The sequence below is a fragment of the Pseudophryne corroboree genome, chromosome 11 (assembly GCF_028390025.1).
Source record: "Pseudophryne corroboree isolate aPseCor3 chromosome 11, aPseCor3.hap2, whole genome shotgun sequence".
In the NCBI taxonomy this organism is placed as follows: Eukaryota; Metazoa; Chordata; class Amphibia; order Anura; family Myobatrachidae; genus Pseudophryne; species Pseudophryne corroboree.
In genome coordinates this window covers 83341958-83361565 of record NC_086454.1, presented here as the reverse complement: position 1 = coordinate 83361565, position 19608 = coordinate 83341958, and the positions used below count along the sequence as shown (strand labels likewise).

General features: G+C 45.8%; 2 protein-coding genes across 4 annotated transcripts in view; one reads left to right on the top strand and one right to left on the bottom strand.

The window, feature by feature from the left end:
* CSTF3 (cleavage stimulation factor subunit 3) overlaps nucleotides 1-7351 on the top strand; it is a 163359-nt gene extending 156008 nt beyond the window's left edge. The window contains exons 20-21 of the mRNA XM_063944484.1: nucleotides 5058-5118; nucleotides 6307-7351. Coding sequence (XP_063800554.1) covers nucleotides 5058-5118; nucleotides 6307-6509 — 264 coding nt within the window. The 3' untranslated portion in view covers nucleotides 6510-7351. The remainder of the gene's footprint in view (nucleotides 1-5057; nucleotides 5119-6306) is intronic.
* A 1439-nt stretch (nucleotides 7352-8790) lies between these two features.
* The window catches only part of TCP11L1 (t-complex 11 like 1), a 104009-nt gene continuing 93191 nt past the window's right edge, over nucleotides 8791-19608 (bottom strand). Inside the window, exon 10 of one of the 3 annotated variants that reach the window (XM_063944482.1) lies at nucleotides 8791-11062. In XM_063944482.1, coding sequence (XP_063800552.1) covers nucleotides 10848-11062 — 215 coding nt within the window. In that variant the 3' untranslated portion in view covers nucleotides 8791-10847. Of the gene's footprint in view, nucleotides 11063-18884; nucleotides 19561-19608 lie in introns of those variants that run through there. The other 2 variants (XM_063944483.1, XM_063944481.1) reach the window with 2 other exon arrangements.

The window sequence follows — 19608 nt, the reverse complement described above, 5'->3', positions numbered from 1 at the left end:
ATCTGTAGTCCTTGAACAAGCATGTGCGAATTTCCAAGTTCCGTATGGAAACGCTGCGCTCTATTGTTCTGGCCATGGAGCCTGGGGACTATACGGTCTCCCTGGACATACAGGATGCCTACCTACATATTCCTGTTGCAGTATCTCATCAGCAGTAACTGCGGTTTGCAATTTCAGGCGTTACCCTTTGGTTTGACAACTTCTCCGCGAGTTTACACCAAAGTTATGGCGGTCATGATGGCTACGCTACGCCGTCAAGGGGTCAGGATACTACCATAGCTAGACGATTTGTTGATCCTGGTGAGTTCCCCAGAACTTCTCCTGTGTCATCTCGATTTGACAATCCAGTGCATGAAAGCCCACTGATGGCTGATCAACTGGAAGAAATCCTCCCTGGTTCCGGCTCGGAGCATGGTACACCTGGGAGCGTTATTGGACACCCACATCCAGCGGTTTTTCCTGTCTCAGGAGAAAGTCCTGAAGCTTCAGGACAAGATCCGATGCTTCCTAACCCGTCCGCAAGTGTCGATTCATTCGGCAATGCAAGTGCTATGTCTCATGATGTCTGCTTTCGACATGGTGGAGTATGCTCAATTCCATTCTCTGCCTCTGCAGAAGTTGATTCTGTCCAAGTGGGACGGCCTGCCTCACCGGATCAGATCTCACATGTTCTCCCTATCTCCGGAGGTCCGCCTGTCACTGAGCTGGTGGCTTCAGGACCAACGATTGAGCAGGGGCCGTCCCTTCTGGATATCCAACTGGGTACTGTTGACGACGGATGCCAGTCTGAGAGGTTGGGGTGCGGTGTTGGAACAACACTCTCTCCAGGGTTGGTGGACCGAGGAGGAATCTCTACTCCCGATAAACATACTGGAACTGCGGGCAGTGTTCAATGCGTTGACAATGGCCCAGCATCTGATACAGAACAGGCCTGTTCAGGTACAATCGGACAACAATACCACGGTGGCGTACATCAATCAGGGCGGCACTCGAAGTCGCATGGCAATGAGGGAAGTATCAAGGATTCTTCAGTGGACAGAACGCCATCTGCCTGCCATATCAGCAGTGTTCATTCCGGACGTTCTGAACTGAGAGACGGACTATCTTAGTCATCAGGACGTGCACCCCGGACAATGAAATCTACATCCAGAGGTGTTTCAACTTCTCGTGGACAAGTGGGGTCTCCCAGATGTGAACCTGAAGGCGTCTCGACACAATCACAAGGTTCTGGTCTTCGGAGCAAGGACAAGGGATCCTCAAGCAGCGTTCGTGGATGCCCTGTCAATCCCGTGGAATTTTCGGCTGCCGTATGTGTTCCCTCCGATGTCACTCCTGCCCAGAGTAATACGGAAGTTCAAGCAAGAAGGAGGAAACCTACTTCTAGTCGCTACAGTGTGGCCCAGACGGCACTGGTTCTCAGATCTACAGGGCCTCTCGTTGGATCGTTCCCTTCTACTTCCACAACGACCAGACCTCCTCGTTCAGGGCCTGTGTGTTTACCAGGATTTGGCCCGTCTGGCTTTGACGGCATGGCTCTTGAGGCTTCCGTCTTGAGGGCCAAGGGTTTTTCTGAGGCGGTCGTTCAAACTATGTTGAAGGCCCGTAAGCCAACTTCTGCTCGGATTTACCATAGGGTCTGGAATGCTTACTTTACTTGGTGTGCGTCTCACAATCATGACATTTTCAAGTTTAGTACTGCCAAACTATTGGCCTTTCTACAACAAGGCCTGGACTTAGGCCTGCGTCTGGCCTCCCTCAAGGTGCACATCTCGGCCTTGTCGGTTTGGTTTCAGAGAAAGATTGCTACCCTGCCTGATGTCCATACCTTCACTCAGGGCGTGTTGGGGATTCAGCCTCCTTATGTGCCACCCTTGGGATTTGTCGGTGGTTTTGGAGGCGTTACAGGAGTCTCCGTTTGAGCTGACCTTAATTGGCTTTCCCTTAAGGTGTTGATTTTGCTGTCTATTGCTTCAGCTAGAAGGGTCTTGAACTTGGGTGCCTTATCCTATAAGTCCCCCTATTTGATTTTTCACCGTGACCGGGCGGTTCTTCGGATACGCCCTGGTTATTTACCCAAGGTGGTGTCTTCCTTCCACCTTAACCAGGAGATTGTGGTTCCGGCCTTTAATTCTCCTGAGTTGTCTTCCAAAGAGCGGTCTTTGGATGTGGTACGGGCTCTCTTCCTCCATTAGGATATCCAATTCTCTTTTTGTGTTGTTTGGTTTTCACAAACGTGGCTGGCCTGCTTACCAGATACCAGAAGGTGTTCCTACCAGAGGACAAGGTGAGAACACTTCAGGAGATGGTCCGCATGGTGCTCTGACCTACTCGAGTGTCCATCCATCTTTGCATAAGATTGTTGTGAAAGATGGTCGCCTCATACGAGGTGATCCAATATGGGAGGTTCCATGCCAGGACTTTTCAGCTGGATCTCCTGAGCAAATGGTCCGGATCACATCTTCAGATACACCGGATGATACGGCGGTCGCCTCAGGCCAGGATTTTCCTCCTGTGGTGGCTGCAGTCCAATCTACTGTAGGGCCGGAGTTTCGGAAATCAGGATTGGACCCTTCTCATGACGAAAGCGAGTCTAAGGGGATGGGGAGCTGTCACCCAAGGGGCGCAGTTCCAGGGCAGGTGGTCAGCCCACGAAAGCCTCCTTCCGATCAACATTCTGGAACTTCGGGCGATCTACAATGCTCTGCTTCAGGCCTCTCCTCTGCTCAGGGTTCACACGATCCAAGTACAGTCGGACAATGCCACAGCAGTGGCGTACGTCAATCGGCAAGGAGGGCCAAAAAGCAGAGCCTGCATGCGAGGGGTGTCAAGCATACTCCTCTGAGCAGAAAGAAATGCAATCTTAATTCCAGGTGTAGACAACTGGGAAGCGGTCTTCCTGAGTGGTCACGATCTCCACCCGGGGAGTGAGGGCTCCGCCATTAGGTATTCCAGCAGATCATCCACCGGTGGGGCTGTCCACAGATAGACTTGATGGCTTCTCGTCTCAACAAAAAGCTTTCCTGGTATTGCTCACGAACCAGGGATCCTCAGGCGAGAGCAGTGGATGCACTGACCGGCTGGTCTACCTGTTTCCTCCGATTCCGTTGCTCCCAAGGGTGCTCGAGCGCATCAGAAATCAGGGAGTCCAGGCAATTCTGATTGCCCCGGATTGGCCTCGGAGGGCGTGGTGCGCAGATCTTCTGGACATGTCCGTTGAAGACCCTTGGCCTCTACCTCTCAGAAGAGATCATGTTCAACAAGGACCGTTCGTCTACCCGGACTTACAGCAACTTCGTTTGACGGCATGGAGGTTGAGCGGAACATCCTAGCTCACAAGGGCTTTTCCAAAAAGGTTATTGCTACCAAGGTTCAGGTCAGGAAGCCTGTGACTTCAAAACACCATCATCATCATATCTGGAGAGGATATGTCTCCTTGGTGAGAGTAACGCACGTATCCGCCTGTGGAGTTCCACTTGGGATGTTTCTTACGTTTCCTGCAAGCTGGTGTGGATAAGGGCTTAGATCCAGATTTCAGCGCTTTCCATTTTCTTCCAGAAGGAATTGGCAGTGTTGCCAGAAATGCAGGCCTTCTTGCAGGGGGTACTCCACATACAACCTCCTTTTTGTGCCGCCTACGGCACCCTGGGATTTTAATGTAATGTTGGAATTTCTACAGTCCTACTGGTTTGAACCTCTGATGATGGTAGAAGACAAGTACCTCACGTGGAAGACGGTGATGTTACTGGGCCAGGCCTCTGCTCGACGCATCTCAGAATTGGGGGCCTTATCATGAAAAAGTCCATACTTGGTCATTTACGAGGACAGAGCGGAGCTCTGGACTAGACAGCAGTTCCTGCTGAAGGTTGTCTCCGCGTTTCACCTGAATCAACCTATTGTGGTTCTGTCCAGTTCTGATACTTCTGCTCCTCCGGAGGCATTGGATGTTGTGCGTTCCTTGAAAATCTATGTCAAGCGAACAGCTCGGATCAGAAAGACGGATTCCTTGTTCGTGCTCTGATGTGCAGAAAAAAGGTTGTCCTGCTTCGAAGCAGTCCATTGCTCGTTGGATTAGGCTTACTATCCAACAGGCCTATGTGTCGGCAGCCTTACTTGTTACCTAGTCTCTAAAGGCCCACTCTACTAGATCAGTGGGCTCTTCCTGGGCGGCTGCCCATGGAGTCTCGGCCTTGCAACTATGCCGAGCTGCTACCTGGTTGGGAAAAACACCTTTGTGAAGTTCTACAAATTTGATACCCTGGCCAAAGAGGATACCCAGTTCGGGCAGGCGGTGCTGCAGCAGTCTCCGCACGTTCCCACCCGTTCTGGAAGCTTTGGGACGTCCCCATCGTACTAGATTCCCTTAATATCCCTTATGGATGCTAGAGAAAATAGTATTTTAATTACCTACCGGTAAATCCTTTTCTTGTAGTCCATAAGGGATATTGGGCGCCCACCTCAGTGCGTAGACTTTTCTGCAGGTTCTCTTTTATGTGGTTACCTATTCAGCTGTTGCTGTTGTTTCCAGCTGTTGCTGTATGTTAGTGATGTGCTGGTTTATAAATCTCACCACTCTTTGTTGTCATGTTTCCTTCTCTCATATATGTCCTTTCTCCTTCATGCACGTTTTACCTATAACTGCCTGTGGGAGGGGGCATAGAGGGGAGGAGCCAGCACACCCAGTATAGAAACTTAAAGTGCACCTGCTCCTTTGGACCCCATCTATACCCCATAGTACTAGATTCCCCAATATCCCTTATGGACTACGAGAAAAGGATTTACCGGTAGGTAATTAAAATACTATTTTCTTTTTGGGTCTGAGCAGACCTGAAAAGAATTCCCCAATAAATAGCCTTTTATCGGGTGCAAACACAGGTCCTGATTTGCCTTGTAAATGATTGCCGCTTTAAAAAAACATCCGAGATCGTCCGGCATACCGTACTGTTGGCAAACTCGAACCCTATTACACACGCCCCACTGTGGTGTTCCACCAGTGAATAATTCAGGTGTGAATTTTCAAACTAACTTTAGAACTCAACATAATGTTTTTATTTTCTCAGGGTCCCTTCGTGCAGGTGGATGAGCTGATGGAAATCTTCCGCAGGTGTAAGATTCCAGATAGTAAGTATATTGATTTAATTGCTGTAAATAATCCGTGTGCAATTCTGTAAGTGTATTGAAGTAGTTTGCAATGGAACAGGCCAGTGCTTATCAGCTGTTAACAGAGGTTAATGTTTGAGCAGCAGTGCCAGCCCTAGAGTGAGACTGAATGGTACATTTTACCATTATGTTTCATGTCAGGGATTGGTATTCCCTCTTACAGTAATTTCAGGTATGTTTTAGGAAGTGTGTGATGCTCTCCCCGCTGCTCGGCTCGCCCCACCATTCCTGTAGGTCACTGCTCAGGTCGCCCCACCATTCCTGTAGGTCACTGCTCGGCTCTCCCCACCATTCCTGTAGGTCACTGCTCTGCTCTACCCACCATTCCTGTAGGTCACTGCTCGGCTCTCCCGTCCATTCCTGTAGGTCACTGCTCGGCTCTCCCCTCCATTCCTGTAGGTCACTGCTCGGCTCTCCCCTCCATTCCTGTAGGTCACTGCTCGGCTCTCCCCGCCATTACTGTATGTCCGTGCTCGGCTCTCCCCTCCATTCCTGTAGGTCACTGCTCGGCTCTCCCCGCCATTCCTGTATGGCCCCCCTTCCCCGTCTATCCTGTATATCCTGGTGCTGCTATCCCACCATTATATTATAATTGTCAAAATGGAAATCTAATGGAAACAGATCTGATGCAGGTGGTGGTAGAACATAAAAACACGGCACGAGACACAGTTTGAACAAACACTAAGTGTGTTTCTAACATAGAAAGTAAATTGGAAAAACAAGATGGCTTTAATGGCCTTGCTCGGTTGCCATACTCCACTTTCTAAATGGATTGTTTGTGAAAGGTCATTGGGTTCTATATCACCCCAATGTTTTAGCATCTAATCTTAGTGTGTGCCACCTTTATTTTCCATTAATAACCTTTGCTTAGTGGAGGCAGTCTGTGTCTCCAGCCCACGTGATCAAGAATAGTCAGGACACTGGGCTCCAAGTATTATAATATGATAAATTATCCCTCAAAAATTCTCCTGAACTCCTTGAGAACTTTTCTGTCCTTTATCGTCATGAATACTTATTTAATAATCAGGCTGCCACTATATGTTTAAAATGTTTTTTGGTTCTTTTCCTATCGGGAAGCTATTTAGACCATCATTGTTACATTATGTATTTCCTGGGCCCATCATGAACCATCTTTCTCTCCTCGCATAGCTGTTGAAGAGGCGGTTAGACTGATCACTGGGAGTCAGGTTGAGCTGCTGCTGGAAGGTAACGGCCCCATTGAAGTGAACGCCCTGATCAATAAATCACTAAAAAGACCCAATGAAGATTCTGACGACGACGAAGAGAAGGGGGCGGTCGTGCCTCCAGTTCATGACATCTACAGAGCTCGGCAGCAGAAGAGAATTCGGTGAAGTGGTTCTAAAACCTGGAACGTTATTTAGAAGAGACAGACTTTTTATCAACCAATGTTTTTCTTTTTGCCTCAAACCTTCTGCTTTAAAGGACAACTAATGTTGTCACAAGCATCTTCAAAATAAATTTGCATTGGTGCCTGTATACCCCATCAGCTGAAAAATAAGAAGAAACTAAAAACTATGCTCATAGGGAAGTATGAAACCTTGAAATGTACATACTCCTTCATTTTCTGTGTTTTTATGTACGATCGGAAAACTCGTTGGGACTCCAAGGTTTTATTTTAAAAACTGGACAGCTTATAAATGTGACCATTTTTGTTTTGTTTTTTTAAATCCGACCTAGCGTCGTTCTCCATTTTTGTTTTCTCCCCTTCGCTTCTTTGTTTTATTTGTGGCAGAATACCAGACACTGTATTCCTTTTATAGTGGTTTTTGTTTTTTTTGCAGCTAAGTGGATTTACATTCCCAGACACCAGGGGGCGCTGTGAACGTTTGCCTTGTTTGTTTGGTTTTTATTAGTAGAAAACAGCTGCTATTTTAAAACAACACTGTAAGATGGAAAGCGAATACCTCCATCATAAAACACTTTATTTGTACCCTTTATAAATTGCGCAATATACCTTGTTCATACCAATGGATTTTTGTTCTGTTTAGCGCTAGTATCCTCTGCAGTGCACTGCGAAAGACTTCAGGGAATCTCCCTAGGGCAGAGAGAATTTAAAGTATAAAATCCACTCTAATTTTTTTTTTTTTTTTTAACCTTCATATACTGTTATGTGGCTGGCTGTTTGATACAGGTCACATTTTTTTCCATACAGTGAATAAAACCATTAAACAAATATGAAATGTGAGAATTATTTTGGCGATACTGTGGATGGTACTAAGGTTACGGCTTTTGAACCGTTGGAGGCTTATTATTTGTTTTAACTCATTTGTTAAAATAAAGATCATCACATACCAGTCCCAATTGCTTAGCATCAGGCTGGCTCTTAAGGTGCATACACACGGTGCAATGCTTTGTAACGATTGTGACTATATAGTCAAAATCGAAAGAAAAGTTAGCACATATCGCACCCGTGCGTACACAGCTTGCTTTACTGATGTGTGCTCCCTAAGGGGCGGTATCGCAAGAAAAAATAGACTGTGCAGGCAATGCAATTTTGACTATGTTGTGTACAATCGAGTACATATTATAGTCAAAATTGCAAGTAAAGATAGTCCGTATCGGTGGTTCTGGGCTTCGGGGAGTTCAAGGGAAATCGTAAAGCTAAAATCGGCACTTAGTCAATATCTCACCGTGTGTATGCACCTTCAGTAACCTTCAGCTACTTACCTCTGACTGTCTGGTTCCAGTTCTGTTATCACTGCAACATGGCAGCACTGAACTTACGGCTCACAACCCAGCACCTATATGTATGCAGGGTTGGACTGGCCAACATGTGTACCGGGGAAATCCCTGGTGACCCCCACCCCCTCCTTCTAGGGGTCCGTAACAAGGTGGAACAGGGTCATGAACTTGGGTGCTTAGTTTGTTTTTAGGGAAACTACTGCCATTTCCTGACACACACCTGTCCCCTCCTTCAGAGAAGGGGCCCTGTTCTCTGCATGGCAGGATCCCAAACGTATACCGTTCTCAGTCTTACCCCAACCACACCACATTATGAACGATCTATTATTCAAGCTCACTGAGATCTATACATACAGAGAAATTCAAATTTACAATTACAGGGTGTAATGTGGTAATAAACCTTATATACACAGCAATGTGAAATGTACAAAAATTTGCCTTGATGTTACTAATAAAAATACATGAGTGGCCAAGTTATTAGGACCACCAGGTTAGGGCTTTATTGGGCCACCTTTTGCCCTTAATACGGCTTGTATTCTTCTAGGCCTTAATTCTACTAATTGTCAGTATGTTTCATTAGAAATATTAGCCCAAATGCAATAAAGTGCTTCTCCATAATACGGCTTCTACCGGCCCGAAGAGTTGTGACAATGTAAGAAGGACCCCTGCTGTAGTCTCTGTCCTCCTCCTACCATCTGCATGGTAGTTGAAGACATGACCCGTTTCCGATCATTTACACTCCTGTTCCTGCTTTCCTGAGCAAACTGGAGGCATGAACAACTGGAGACCGGAAGTCTGCACGGGAACCCAGAAATGATGCATGAGGTAAATCGATCTCCTTATTTAATATTAACTCGCTGAACTTGGCCAGATCTTAAGTATAGGGTGGAGTACTTAATTTCTAATTAACTGTAAACCACAACAGACAAGTTATAGATTCCATAGAATAAATTCAGATTTATTGATAAACACTTTATACTTCAGTATAGATTAAAAGTCCCACTCTGTAGACTGCATTTGTAAAATAGTCTGTAAGCATGTACATGGAAAGATGAACAGAACTAAGCTTTTATTGCACAAAGATGCTATTTTCAGTATGTATCACAGCCTTAAAGCGGAACATTTCTTTGCAGCCAATGCGGCTTTACTCCACTGATCGAGGCGTGGTGAATCTGATCATCCTGCCCATTTACAAGGGATGTATATACTGTACAAGATCTTATTACGTGTAGTATGTTGGAGACAAGTGACATTAGGACACTGTTGGATTACAAGGTAACAGTAGTGTGCTGTAATACAGCAGTTGTAACACTGTTCAGCATTGTGATGTTATTGTAGTCCAATTACAATGGACACCATCACTACTGCGTTATTATAACAGTATAATTTACAGCTGATTAAAAAGTAACCTCTCTGCTTATGTATGATTTAATGTTCATTAATCACCTTTAAAGCCATACTGATGAGGACTCATTTGAAATCCATCTCTAGATCCACATACCGATTTTCCATAGAGTTAATACTTTACATTAGGTCTCGACTCTTCAGCGACAAAAATGGGAGTATTATACTAGCTGGAGAATCACAGATTGCTCTGATCTCTTCCCAGATGGAAGATTATCAATATCCAACTGCGTAGAGAGAAAATCTATAGATCACCATTAACAACGGTCTATGCTCGTATATTACAATATAATCTATTTTATCACAGGCTTCAATGTCTCTTCTTTGGGTTCAACACTGCAGAATACAAAGAAACGATGGAAGAATAAACGTATACAATTAGTGTGTAAAAAAAAAAAACAAATTATGAAAAAAAAAGTTACCACATTGAATTTGTTTTGACACAAATACAATATGTAGCTTAAAGTGAAAATCAGATTTATTAAAGCTTTATGACGACAAAATGCGGAAGAACCAACTTATGTGGGACAAAGCAAAGCTTTCTATTATGGTAAATATGGAAGCGTTAGGGCGTTCGTTCTGGTTTTGTGTCTGAAAATAATGTATATGTCTCATTGACTTGGGAGATCAATGTTTGTAGGGTGACTGTTTCATAAGCCAAGTGCAATAAACTATAAACTTTTCATAAACAGTACAAACGCAATTTCCTGTGGTCAACCACAAATTGCTTTAGTTACAGTGTTAGTCCTTAGTGAACGAGTAGTCTGCTTGCAGCTGTGTACACCTTCAGTGCTTGCACACTGGTGTTAGGGATGCACTTTTCCCACCATGAATGGGAATCCACAAGAAACAACTCACTGATATCTATTTTCAGGCAGATTCCTATAAACTATTCCCTTTGGGTGAATTCCTCCTTGTGCAGTTACCTGGAGATGACAGAGAATCTCATTTAGGAAGTGCAAAATAGTTGAGGTAAAAAGCTATATCCTTTCCTTTGGTGGCGTGATTACTGCCAAAGCGTTTTAGGGGGAAAAGAAGTGTAATCCGGTTGAGCAGGTTTGACGTTTGCAGAGCTAGCTGATTGAAGTTAGATAAAGGGTTGAAATTGTAAATTTTTAGGCGAGTTTCGCTCAGCAAAAGAACTTTATTGCAACAGATTGGCAATCAGGTCTCTCCGTATAGTTTAATAAGCCAGTGTCCATATTCCAGTTCCTCTACAGGACAGCGATGCATTAGTATATGTACTCTGCGCAATGTAAAGAAAAAAAGCTGCACACGAGAGATGCACTAAGGACCGCCCCCGATATAAACACACACTTGAAGATTCAAAACACCGGTCTCCCAACTGCAGTTCCCGCAAAACACAGCTTCAGTCTCTTCCGGAAATACAATATTTAAGCAAGGACGGTGAGACGCTTTTATCTTTCGCTTTATGTAGGAATCTCAGTGTCTGGTCTGTGAGATTAATGTGTTACAGATCAGTGATGGAACACGGTGTCCCGTACACTGAAAGCTATTTAATGTAGAGCGGTGATGACAGCACTTCCTGGCTATTCATCTCAGTCGATGTATTGATTACAAGCTCAAGGCTGGGGCTTATGTTTGTTCAGTATTTCTCCCAGGATTGAGTCATAGTAGGGACTAAATACCATTTTATTATAATTGACGAGACGCAGAAATTTCACAGCCATCTCTTCCAGTTCTTTTTGGATGGGACCCAGTCCTCCGGGTAATACAGGAACAGATCTCTGGTTGGTGGCGGACAGGTAGCTCAGTAAAAATGTTAGGTTCCTGGAGTCTGTAAAACAACCATATTACTGTAAGTCACAGGTCTGCAAACTCGGTCCTCATTACCCCACACAGTGCATGTTTTGCAGGTCTCCTCACAGAATCACAAGTGAATAATTAACTACACCTGCAGACCTTTTAAAATGTGTCTGAGTAATTAATACACCTGTGCACCTGCTGGGTTACCTGCAAAACATGCACTGTGTGGGGTAATGATGACCGAGTTTGCAGACCTATGCTGTAAGTCAGAGCTGGCCAAACCAGTCCTCGAGATCTACCAACAGTTCACATTTTCCAGACCACCTAGCTGGTTCACAGGTGTAGTTATTACTAATTAAAATGTGCTGCATTCATTCCTAACTGACAATTCTACAGATCTCAAGGAGGCCTGGAAAAAATGAACTGTTGGTAGATCTCGAGGACCGGTTTGGCCAGCCCTGCTGTAAATGATCATGCAAAACACCCTATTAGACTATTGGAACAGTTTTGATATTGCTAGGTGTTGCTACTTTAGCCAAGCCTGGAGTCTTTCTGTATTGTAAGCATATAGTATTATACAAGTCGGGGTAACAGAGAGAGAGTCACTGGGTAGATAAATGTTATACTATATGGTTCCCCCTGGGTGTGGTTGGCCTGGAGTGTAGCCCCTGTGGACCAGATCATTTCTCAGTTCTGTCTCTTCCCCATTCCCAGTCTTCTTTCCCAGTGAGAGCCTCGCTGTTCTGAGGACAAAGTCTAGCCAAAAAGCCAATAGTGACAACCAGCATTTAACCACAGAGTGCCTGCCACTGCTCTCCACACCCCTGGACAGAGTTGCAGGCAGCAGATCCTTGCAACCACCATGATATAGGAATATCAAAACCACAGACTCGACTAATGCAAATTCGATTTAGGGTACCACCATAGCCCTGAGGCGAGCATAGTTATGCAACATGAGAGCTTCTGCTAAATACAAATAGCGTAATAAGGTTCCCTTTGCAGAATAGTGGAATGTAACCAAGGTTAGTATCGGGCGCAAAGAGGGCTGTTCTACAAAAAAAAAAAGCTGCTGCTAATAAAACAGGGTTAGTCAAACCCGTACAAAACTGGAAAACACAAACAAAATGCTAAATAGCAGTACTTGACATAAAAACCAATGAGTTATATTATTAAGCTAAGTGAAGATAGATGGATTGAAAGGTGATAAAAAAAACATTTATTTAAAAAACACAATATATTTTGACTACACATAAAAAAAAAAAAAACATTCAGAATCACCAATACTGCTTTGATCAGCCCTGGCCAACCTGTGGCTCTCCAGCTGTTGTGAAACTACAAATCCCAGCATACCCTGCCACAGTTTTGTTATTAGGGAATGCTTAAACTGTGGTAGGGCATGCTGGGACGTGTAGTTCCACAACAGCTGGAGAGCCACAGGTTGGCTAGGCCTGGCTTAGATGCTCGTGTCCGTTCCTTAATTAGCATGGACTGCAGATGAGTGTAAGAATTGAAATGAAAATAGGGCTGATGGCAGTCCAGATAATAGGATTTTGGTACTTACCAGGTAAATCCTTTTCTTTGAATCCATAGGGGGCACTGGAGTACTCTTGGGATATGGACGGGCTTCCGTAGGAACAGCACTGAATATTTAAATTTAGAACACTCCACCCCTCCATATCCCCGAGTACCTCAGTGTTTTTTACTGAGCCGAACAGGAACTATAGAGAGGTTTGGAGTATTACATATAACATAACGGACAATAACGAAGTTGACACATAACGTTACTGACAACTAAACAGTTGACAGCACTTGTAATTTGAACCAGTCGGTGAAAGTGTGTTACCATAAGATCCTCAGAACTCACCACAACTAGGTAAAACTGCTCTGGGTGGGCGTCCAGTGCCCCCTATGGATTCAAAGAAAAGGATTTACCTGGTAAGTACCAAAATCCTATTTTCTTTATCATCCACTAGGGGTCACTGGAGTACTCTTGGGACGTACCAAAGCTTCCCCCGTGGGCGGGAGAGCTGTTTGGCACTTGTAACACTAGGCGGCCAAAGCTAGATGCTGATGCCGCAAACGTATCAAACTTGTAAAAGCGCACAAACGTGTGCACTGAAGACCATGTAGCCGCACGGCAAAGCTGCGTCGTAGAAGCTCCTCGACCAGCTGCCCATGAAGTTCCCACAGAACGTGTGGAATGAGCGGTTACTGATGTAGGCGGTTGTAACCTAGCATGAAGGTAAGCCTGACGTATGGTCAGTTTTATCCATCTGGATAAGGTTTGTTTAGACGCTGGCCAACCCATCTTGGCAGCATCATAGAGAACAAACAACGTATCCGTCTTACGAACTGAAGACGTTCGGGATACATAAATGCGTAATGCGCGTACCACATCCAGAGTTCCAGAATGTGCCGTCAACACAGGAACTACTATTGGTTGATGGATGTGAAAAGATGACACTACCTTTGGTAAGAAAGCGGGATTCGTCCGAAGTTCCGCTCTGTCATCATGAAACACCAAATACGGTGACTTGCATGACAAGGCACCCAAATCCGAAACACGCCTTGCCGAAGCTAAGGCTAGAAGAAAAATTGTTTTCCAAGTGAGAAACTTTATATCCACTTGCTGTAAGGGTTCAAAATATGAAGACTGTAAGAACTCTAAAACCAGATTCAAGTCCCATGGCGCTGTACTCTGAGGACACCTTGGAGAAAAGTGCGTATAGACGGCAATAGAGCCAATCGTCTTTGAAAGTAAATTGACAAAGCAGATACCTGCACCTTTAGTGTAGATAAACGCAGTCCTCCATCTAACCCTGTTTGTAGAAACAACAAAAGGCGGGATAACTTGAAAGATGATGTCGGAAACTTCCGAGCTTCACACCAACCTATATAGGCACGCCATATTCTGTAATGAGCTGCCGTAACCGGCTTCCTAGCTCGTAACATGGTTGGTATAACCGAATCTGGAATGCCCTCTCTTCTTAAGAGAGCGGTCTCAACAGCCACCCCGTCAAATGCAGCCGCGCTAAATCGGGGTAAAGGAACGGACCCTGTTGTAACAGGTCTGGACGTAGTGGGAGCGGCCAAGGATCGTCTGCGAGTAGTCCTCGGAGATCCGAGAACCAAGCTCTCCGAGGCCAATGAGGCGCCACTAGTATGACTGTGACAGACTCTCTTTTGATCCGTTTTAGCACCAGAGGGAGCAACGGAAACGGTGGAAACAGATACACAAGACTGTACGGCCACGCGACAGTGAGAGCATCCACCGCCACTGCCTTTGGATCTCTTGTTCTGGACACATACTGGAACGTTTGGTGATTGTGTCGAGACGCCATCAGGTCCACCTGAGGATAACCCCATCTCTGAACCAACATGTGAAACACTTCTGGATTTAATGCCCATTCGCCTGGATGAAAATCCCGACGACTGAGATAATCCGCTTCCCAGTTGTCCACTCCCGGAATGAACACGGCCGACAACATCACCTGGTGGCATTCCGCCCAATTGAGGATACGAGCTACTTCCCGCATTGCCATGCGGCTTCTTGTTCCTCCTTGTTTGTTGATGTATGCGACCGCCGTCGCATTGTCTGACTGCACTTGGACAGGCTGAGAGCGAAGCATGTGCACTGCTTGTCGTAGCGCATTGTAAATTGCGCGGAGTTCCAGGACATTTATAGACAGCAATTTTTTGTGATCCGCCCAGTGACCCTGGAGCTGACAATTTTGAATTACCGCTCCCCAACCTCTGAGACTGGCGTCCGTAGTTAGAATGATCCAATTCCAGCCTCCGAACCGTCTTCCTGCGGTTAAATTGTGTTCCTTGAGCCACCAGAGCAGAGATACTCTTGCCCTTGGCGACAACCTCACCCTGTGGTGAATCTGCAGATGCGAGCCCGACCACTGGGCGAGCACATTCAGTTGAAATGGACGCGAGTGAAATCTTCCGAACTGAAGCGCTTCGAAAGCTGCCACCATTATGCCTAAGAGGCGAATGCACAAGTGTACCGACACTGTGCGTGGCTTGAGCACTAATTGTACTAGATAGCGTAGAATTTGTACTTTCTGCTGTGGTAGGTAAATTCTTTGATTGACCGTATCGAGAATCATACCTAGGAATTGAAGGCGTTGAGACGGAATTAGATGTGATTTCTTGAAGTTGACAATCCAACCGTGGTGAACCAGTACATCGTATGTTAGCAGCGCATGTTGGAGAAGTATCTGTTGAGACGGAGCTTTGATGAGCAAATCGTCTAAATACGGAACTATTGTCACTCCCAGGGATCTGAGATGAGCTATCATCACAGACATCACTTTGGTGAATACCCGAGGCGCTGATGACAGGCCAAACGGTAGAGCCTGAAACTGGTAATGGTTCTGGCGTATTGCAAACCGTAAGAATCTCTGATGAGGCTGCCAAATTGGAATGTGTAAGTACGCATCCTTGAGATCTAGCGCAATCATAAATTCCTTTGGCTCTAAACCCGCAATCACCGAACGCAGAGACTCCATTTTGAATCTGTAGTAAGTTACGTACTGATTGAGACCCTTTAAGTTCAATATTGGTCAGACTGAGCCATCCGGCTTCGGTACTACAAACAGACTTGAATAGTAACCCTGACCCTGTTGGTGTACAGGGACCGGAATCAAAACTGCTGAATCCAGTAGGGACTGAATGGCAATTTGCAGAACCGTCCTCTTGTCGTCCGACAGAGGCAATCCTGTCTTGAAAAACCGCAGAGGCGGAAGACAGTCGAACTCTATTTTGTAACCTTTTAACACTAAATTGCGGATCCACCCATCCGCGGATGTGTGGAACCACGCCAAATGGAACGTCTGAAGGCGTGCTCCCACAATCGGAGAACCGAGATGGGCTGGTAGCCCGTCATGCCACTGGCTTGTCGGTAACCTTAGCGTCCTGGCGAGTTGTGTTGGTTTGTTGGAAACCACGTCCGCGACCACGTCTAGCAGGCGTGGCTGTTCCTCTGCCACGTCCTCGAAAGGACTGAGGTCTAAAGGATTTGAACGAAGGTCCAGCGTACCTCCTTCTTGATACCGGTGGAGGCAATGGTAAGAAAACAGACTTACCTCCCGTAGCCTCAGCAATCCATGCGTCCAATTCAGGACCAAACAGCTTCTTGCCATCGTAAGGCAACGCCTCTATACCTCGTTTGACCTCTGCCTCCGCATGATAAGCACGCAGCCAGAGTGCTCTTCGTGCCGTAACTAGCGACGATGAAATACGAGAAGTGAGCTGACAGACGTCAGTAGACGCTGTACAGAGATACTCTACAGCTTCACTCATTTGATTTACAAGAAGTATCAGGTTTTCGTCATGTAAAGCAGATTTGAGTTGAGCGCCTTAGTGACCCAAATGCCAACCAATCCAGGTCTCAGCATCACACCTGCTGCTACATACATGGACTTTAGCATAGTTTCTATCTTGCGATCTGAAGGATCTTTAAGCGTAGTAGCTGCTGGCACTGGTATGGTTAATTTCTTGGTAAGCTTGGACACTGAAGAATCAACTATTGGTGGATTCTCCCATGTACACGTTACAGAGTCTGGAAACGGGTAACTAGACTTAAATCTGCGAGGTATAGAAAACCGTTTATCTGGATTCTGTCGTGTTTCTACTAACATCTGATTAAGAGATTCCGACACAGGAAAACTTATTGGAGTTTTTTGTCGTTTAGTAAATACGACCTGATCATTTGTGAGAGGCTCCTCAGTTTCAGTAAACTTCAGAGACTGACATACCGCTCTGATGAGATCATCAATGCCGGAACTGTTAAAATCCTCGCCATCTGACTCCACTTCGCCCTCCTCACCCTCATCTTGTTCCGTGAGGTCTGGCATGGAATCGTCAGAATGCAACATAGCAGAAACTGGAAAATCATAAGACATATGAAATTTATCCCGTTTACCCAAAATGGATTTGGACCTTACGCAAGGCTGAGACGCCTCCGGTAGTTCTGGCGGTCTCACCCTAGACTCAGATCTTGCCGTTTCCCGCTCCTGACGAGCGGCGGTCAATTCGGATTGTAACCTATCCAGTACATTTACTAACATACCCCACGGAGGGTCCGGTGAGGACATTGGTTGTAAAACTGGAGCAGAAATGGTATTCTGAACCGAATCCACAAAACATACTGTACATGTGGTAGATCCATCTGGTAACACACTGCTACAGACTTTGCAATTATGCTTTTTAGTTTTTGCTGGTGCCTTACTCATTATGGCGACAGACAATACAATACACAAAAAACAGACACTTGCACGACTCAGTAAAATAGTATTAAGGTGTCTCTGTATATATATCTGGCCAAGTGCAGTACACGTGGCCAGTACTATGAAATGTGATCCCAAATTCCCACTAACACCCCTGCGCCTCCGGTGGAGTAGAGATGTAGTACTGGAACGTTCTGGAATCACAGCAGGAAGACACAGGAAGCATGTTAAAATGGCTGCCATGCTTATACATATAATCACAGTGAAGTTTCATACTGATCTTATAAACAGCCTCCCTGCCAGTATAAACATCATTATATATCTATATAAAATGTGTGCCATACTATCAACAGCCTGATGTTGCTGCTGTCCCTTCTCCCCCCCCCCTCGCATCTGCTCCATTGCGTGCAGTGCGGGCCGGGCAGCGGGCACCCCTGCGCCGGGACCTGGAAGACTGGGAGCGCGTGTTAGCGCTATGATTACCGGCCGCAGCGGAGTTTGTACAAGCGGCGGCCGGAGCAGCGGGAGAAGCGGCGGGCGGACCAGCGGCGATCAGAGACGCGGGGCCGGAGCAGGTGGGCTGTAAAAAGCGGCGGCCGGAGCAGCGCGTTATGAGACCCGGCGGCCGGATCAGCGGGCGGCTATGATACCCGGCGGCCGGAGCAGCTGCGGCGGCGTCAGTCAGCCGAAAGAACCCAGCGCTTTCCCCACACCTCGGGCGGCAGCGGAAGCTGACCGCCCCGTTCTCCCCTCACATACCTGCACTTTGCTGTTCTGTGATGAGGCTCCGACGGGGCTTCTCAGTAAGCGCCGGCCAGCCTGCAGGATGTGTGTGTGTGTGTGTGGCTGTGAGGAAGCTCTTTCAGAGAGGCCCGACACGCCCCTGCTGCTATCAGCAGCTGCACTATCCCTGACCCTGCCTTTTGGAAGGGGAAAAGGGATGTATAGAATAGAAAAAAATAAAAATAAAAATAAAAATTCAAAGTAATTGTGACTCTTAGCCACAGAGCTGTTACTACTTCGAGCACAGAAAAAACACTGAGGTACTCGGGGATATGGAGGGGTGGAGTGTTCTAAATTTAAATATTCAGTGCTGTTCCTACGGAAGCCCGTCCATATCCCAAGAGTACTCCAGTGACCCCTAGTGGATGATAAAGAAATAACATTACCACAAAAACACCCGCTGGAGGTATCCTGAGTATGATCCCTGAAGAGGGTGATGATTACGGGGTATAACCACTGAAATAACCACTAACGCGTTTCGCTGCAGATCCTGCAGCTTTTTCAAAAAAGCTGCAGGACCTGCAGCAAAATGCGTTAGCTGTTATTTCAGATTACCCTTTCTTCATTGGAAACTGCTCTTCATGTGCCCGGACCTTTATTGGACTTCAAATACGTTTGTGCAGAAGGGAAAATCATCTGGTGAACGGACTTGCCACCGGTGCCTATCCACATTTGTTCTGCATTGAGGACACCGCTATCTAGTGAGGACTCAGGACCCCGTAATCATCACCCTCTTCAGGGATCATACTCAGGATACCTCCACCGGGTGTTTTTGTGGTACGGTTACATCTAGACTGTGCCATCAGCCCTATTTTCATTAAAATTCTTACACCCATCTGCAGTCCATGCTAATTAAGGAACGGACACGAGAATCTAAGCAGTATATATTGGGGATTCTGAATGTTTTTATTTTAGGTGTAGTCAAAATATATTTTGTGTTTTTTAAATAAATGGGGTTTTTTTTATCACCTTTCAATCCATCCATCTTCACCTTGCTTAATAATATAGCTGATTGGTTTTTATGTCAAGTGCTGCTATTTAGCATTTTGTTTGTGGTTTCTCTTTGCAGAATGCATAATGTCCATCTATTTTTATCAAGACTCTTAGAAAAAGAAGCCAATGTTACAAATAAGGCTGGGGACATTTATGAAAATGTATGCATAGGTAAAAGGTAACATGTTGCCCATAGTAACCTTTCCCATTCTATCATGTTGTAGAGAATAGATAAATGAGCTATAGAGTCTTATTGAGCTCTACATCTCTGCACAATCCTTATCCCAAAACCAACAATACAGTTCTGGGTGGAACGTCCCAAGTAAAAACTGATCCCCAAAGTTAGTCCATCTGGCAGATCCCCCTGGTTCCTGCACTTCTCTGCAGGCCAGCTGGCTGCAGCAACAACGGCCACTCTTTCCACTTCTGTCCAGCTTTTCCTTTTCATACCAGCTACCTGTGGAAGGTGTGCAGGAGTACACGTACTGAACTCTTAACACCATTCTCTCCTGTGCCGCTACAGGACAGACATACCATTTGGTCACTTCTGGGACAATATGATAAA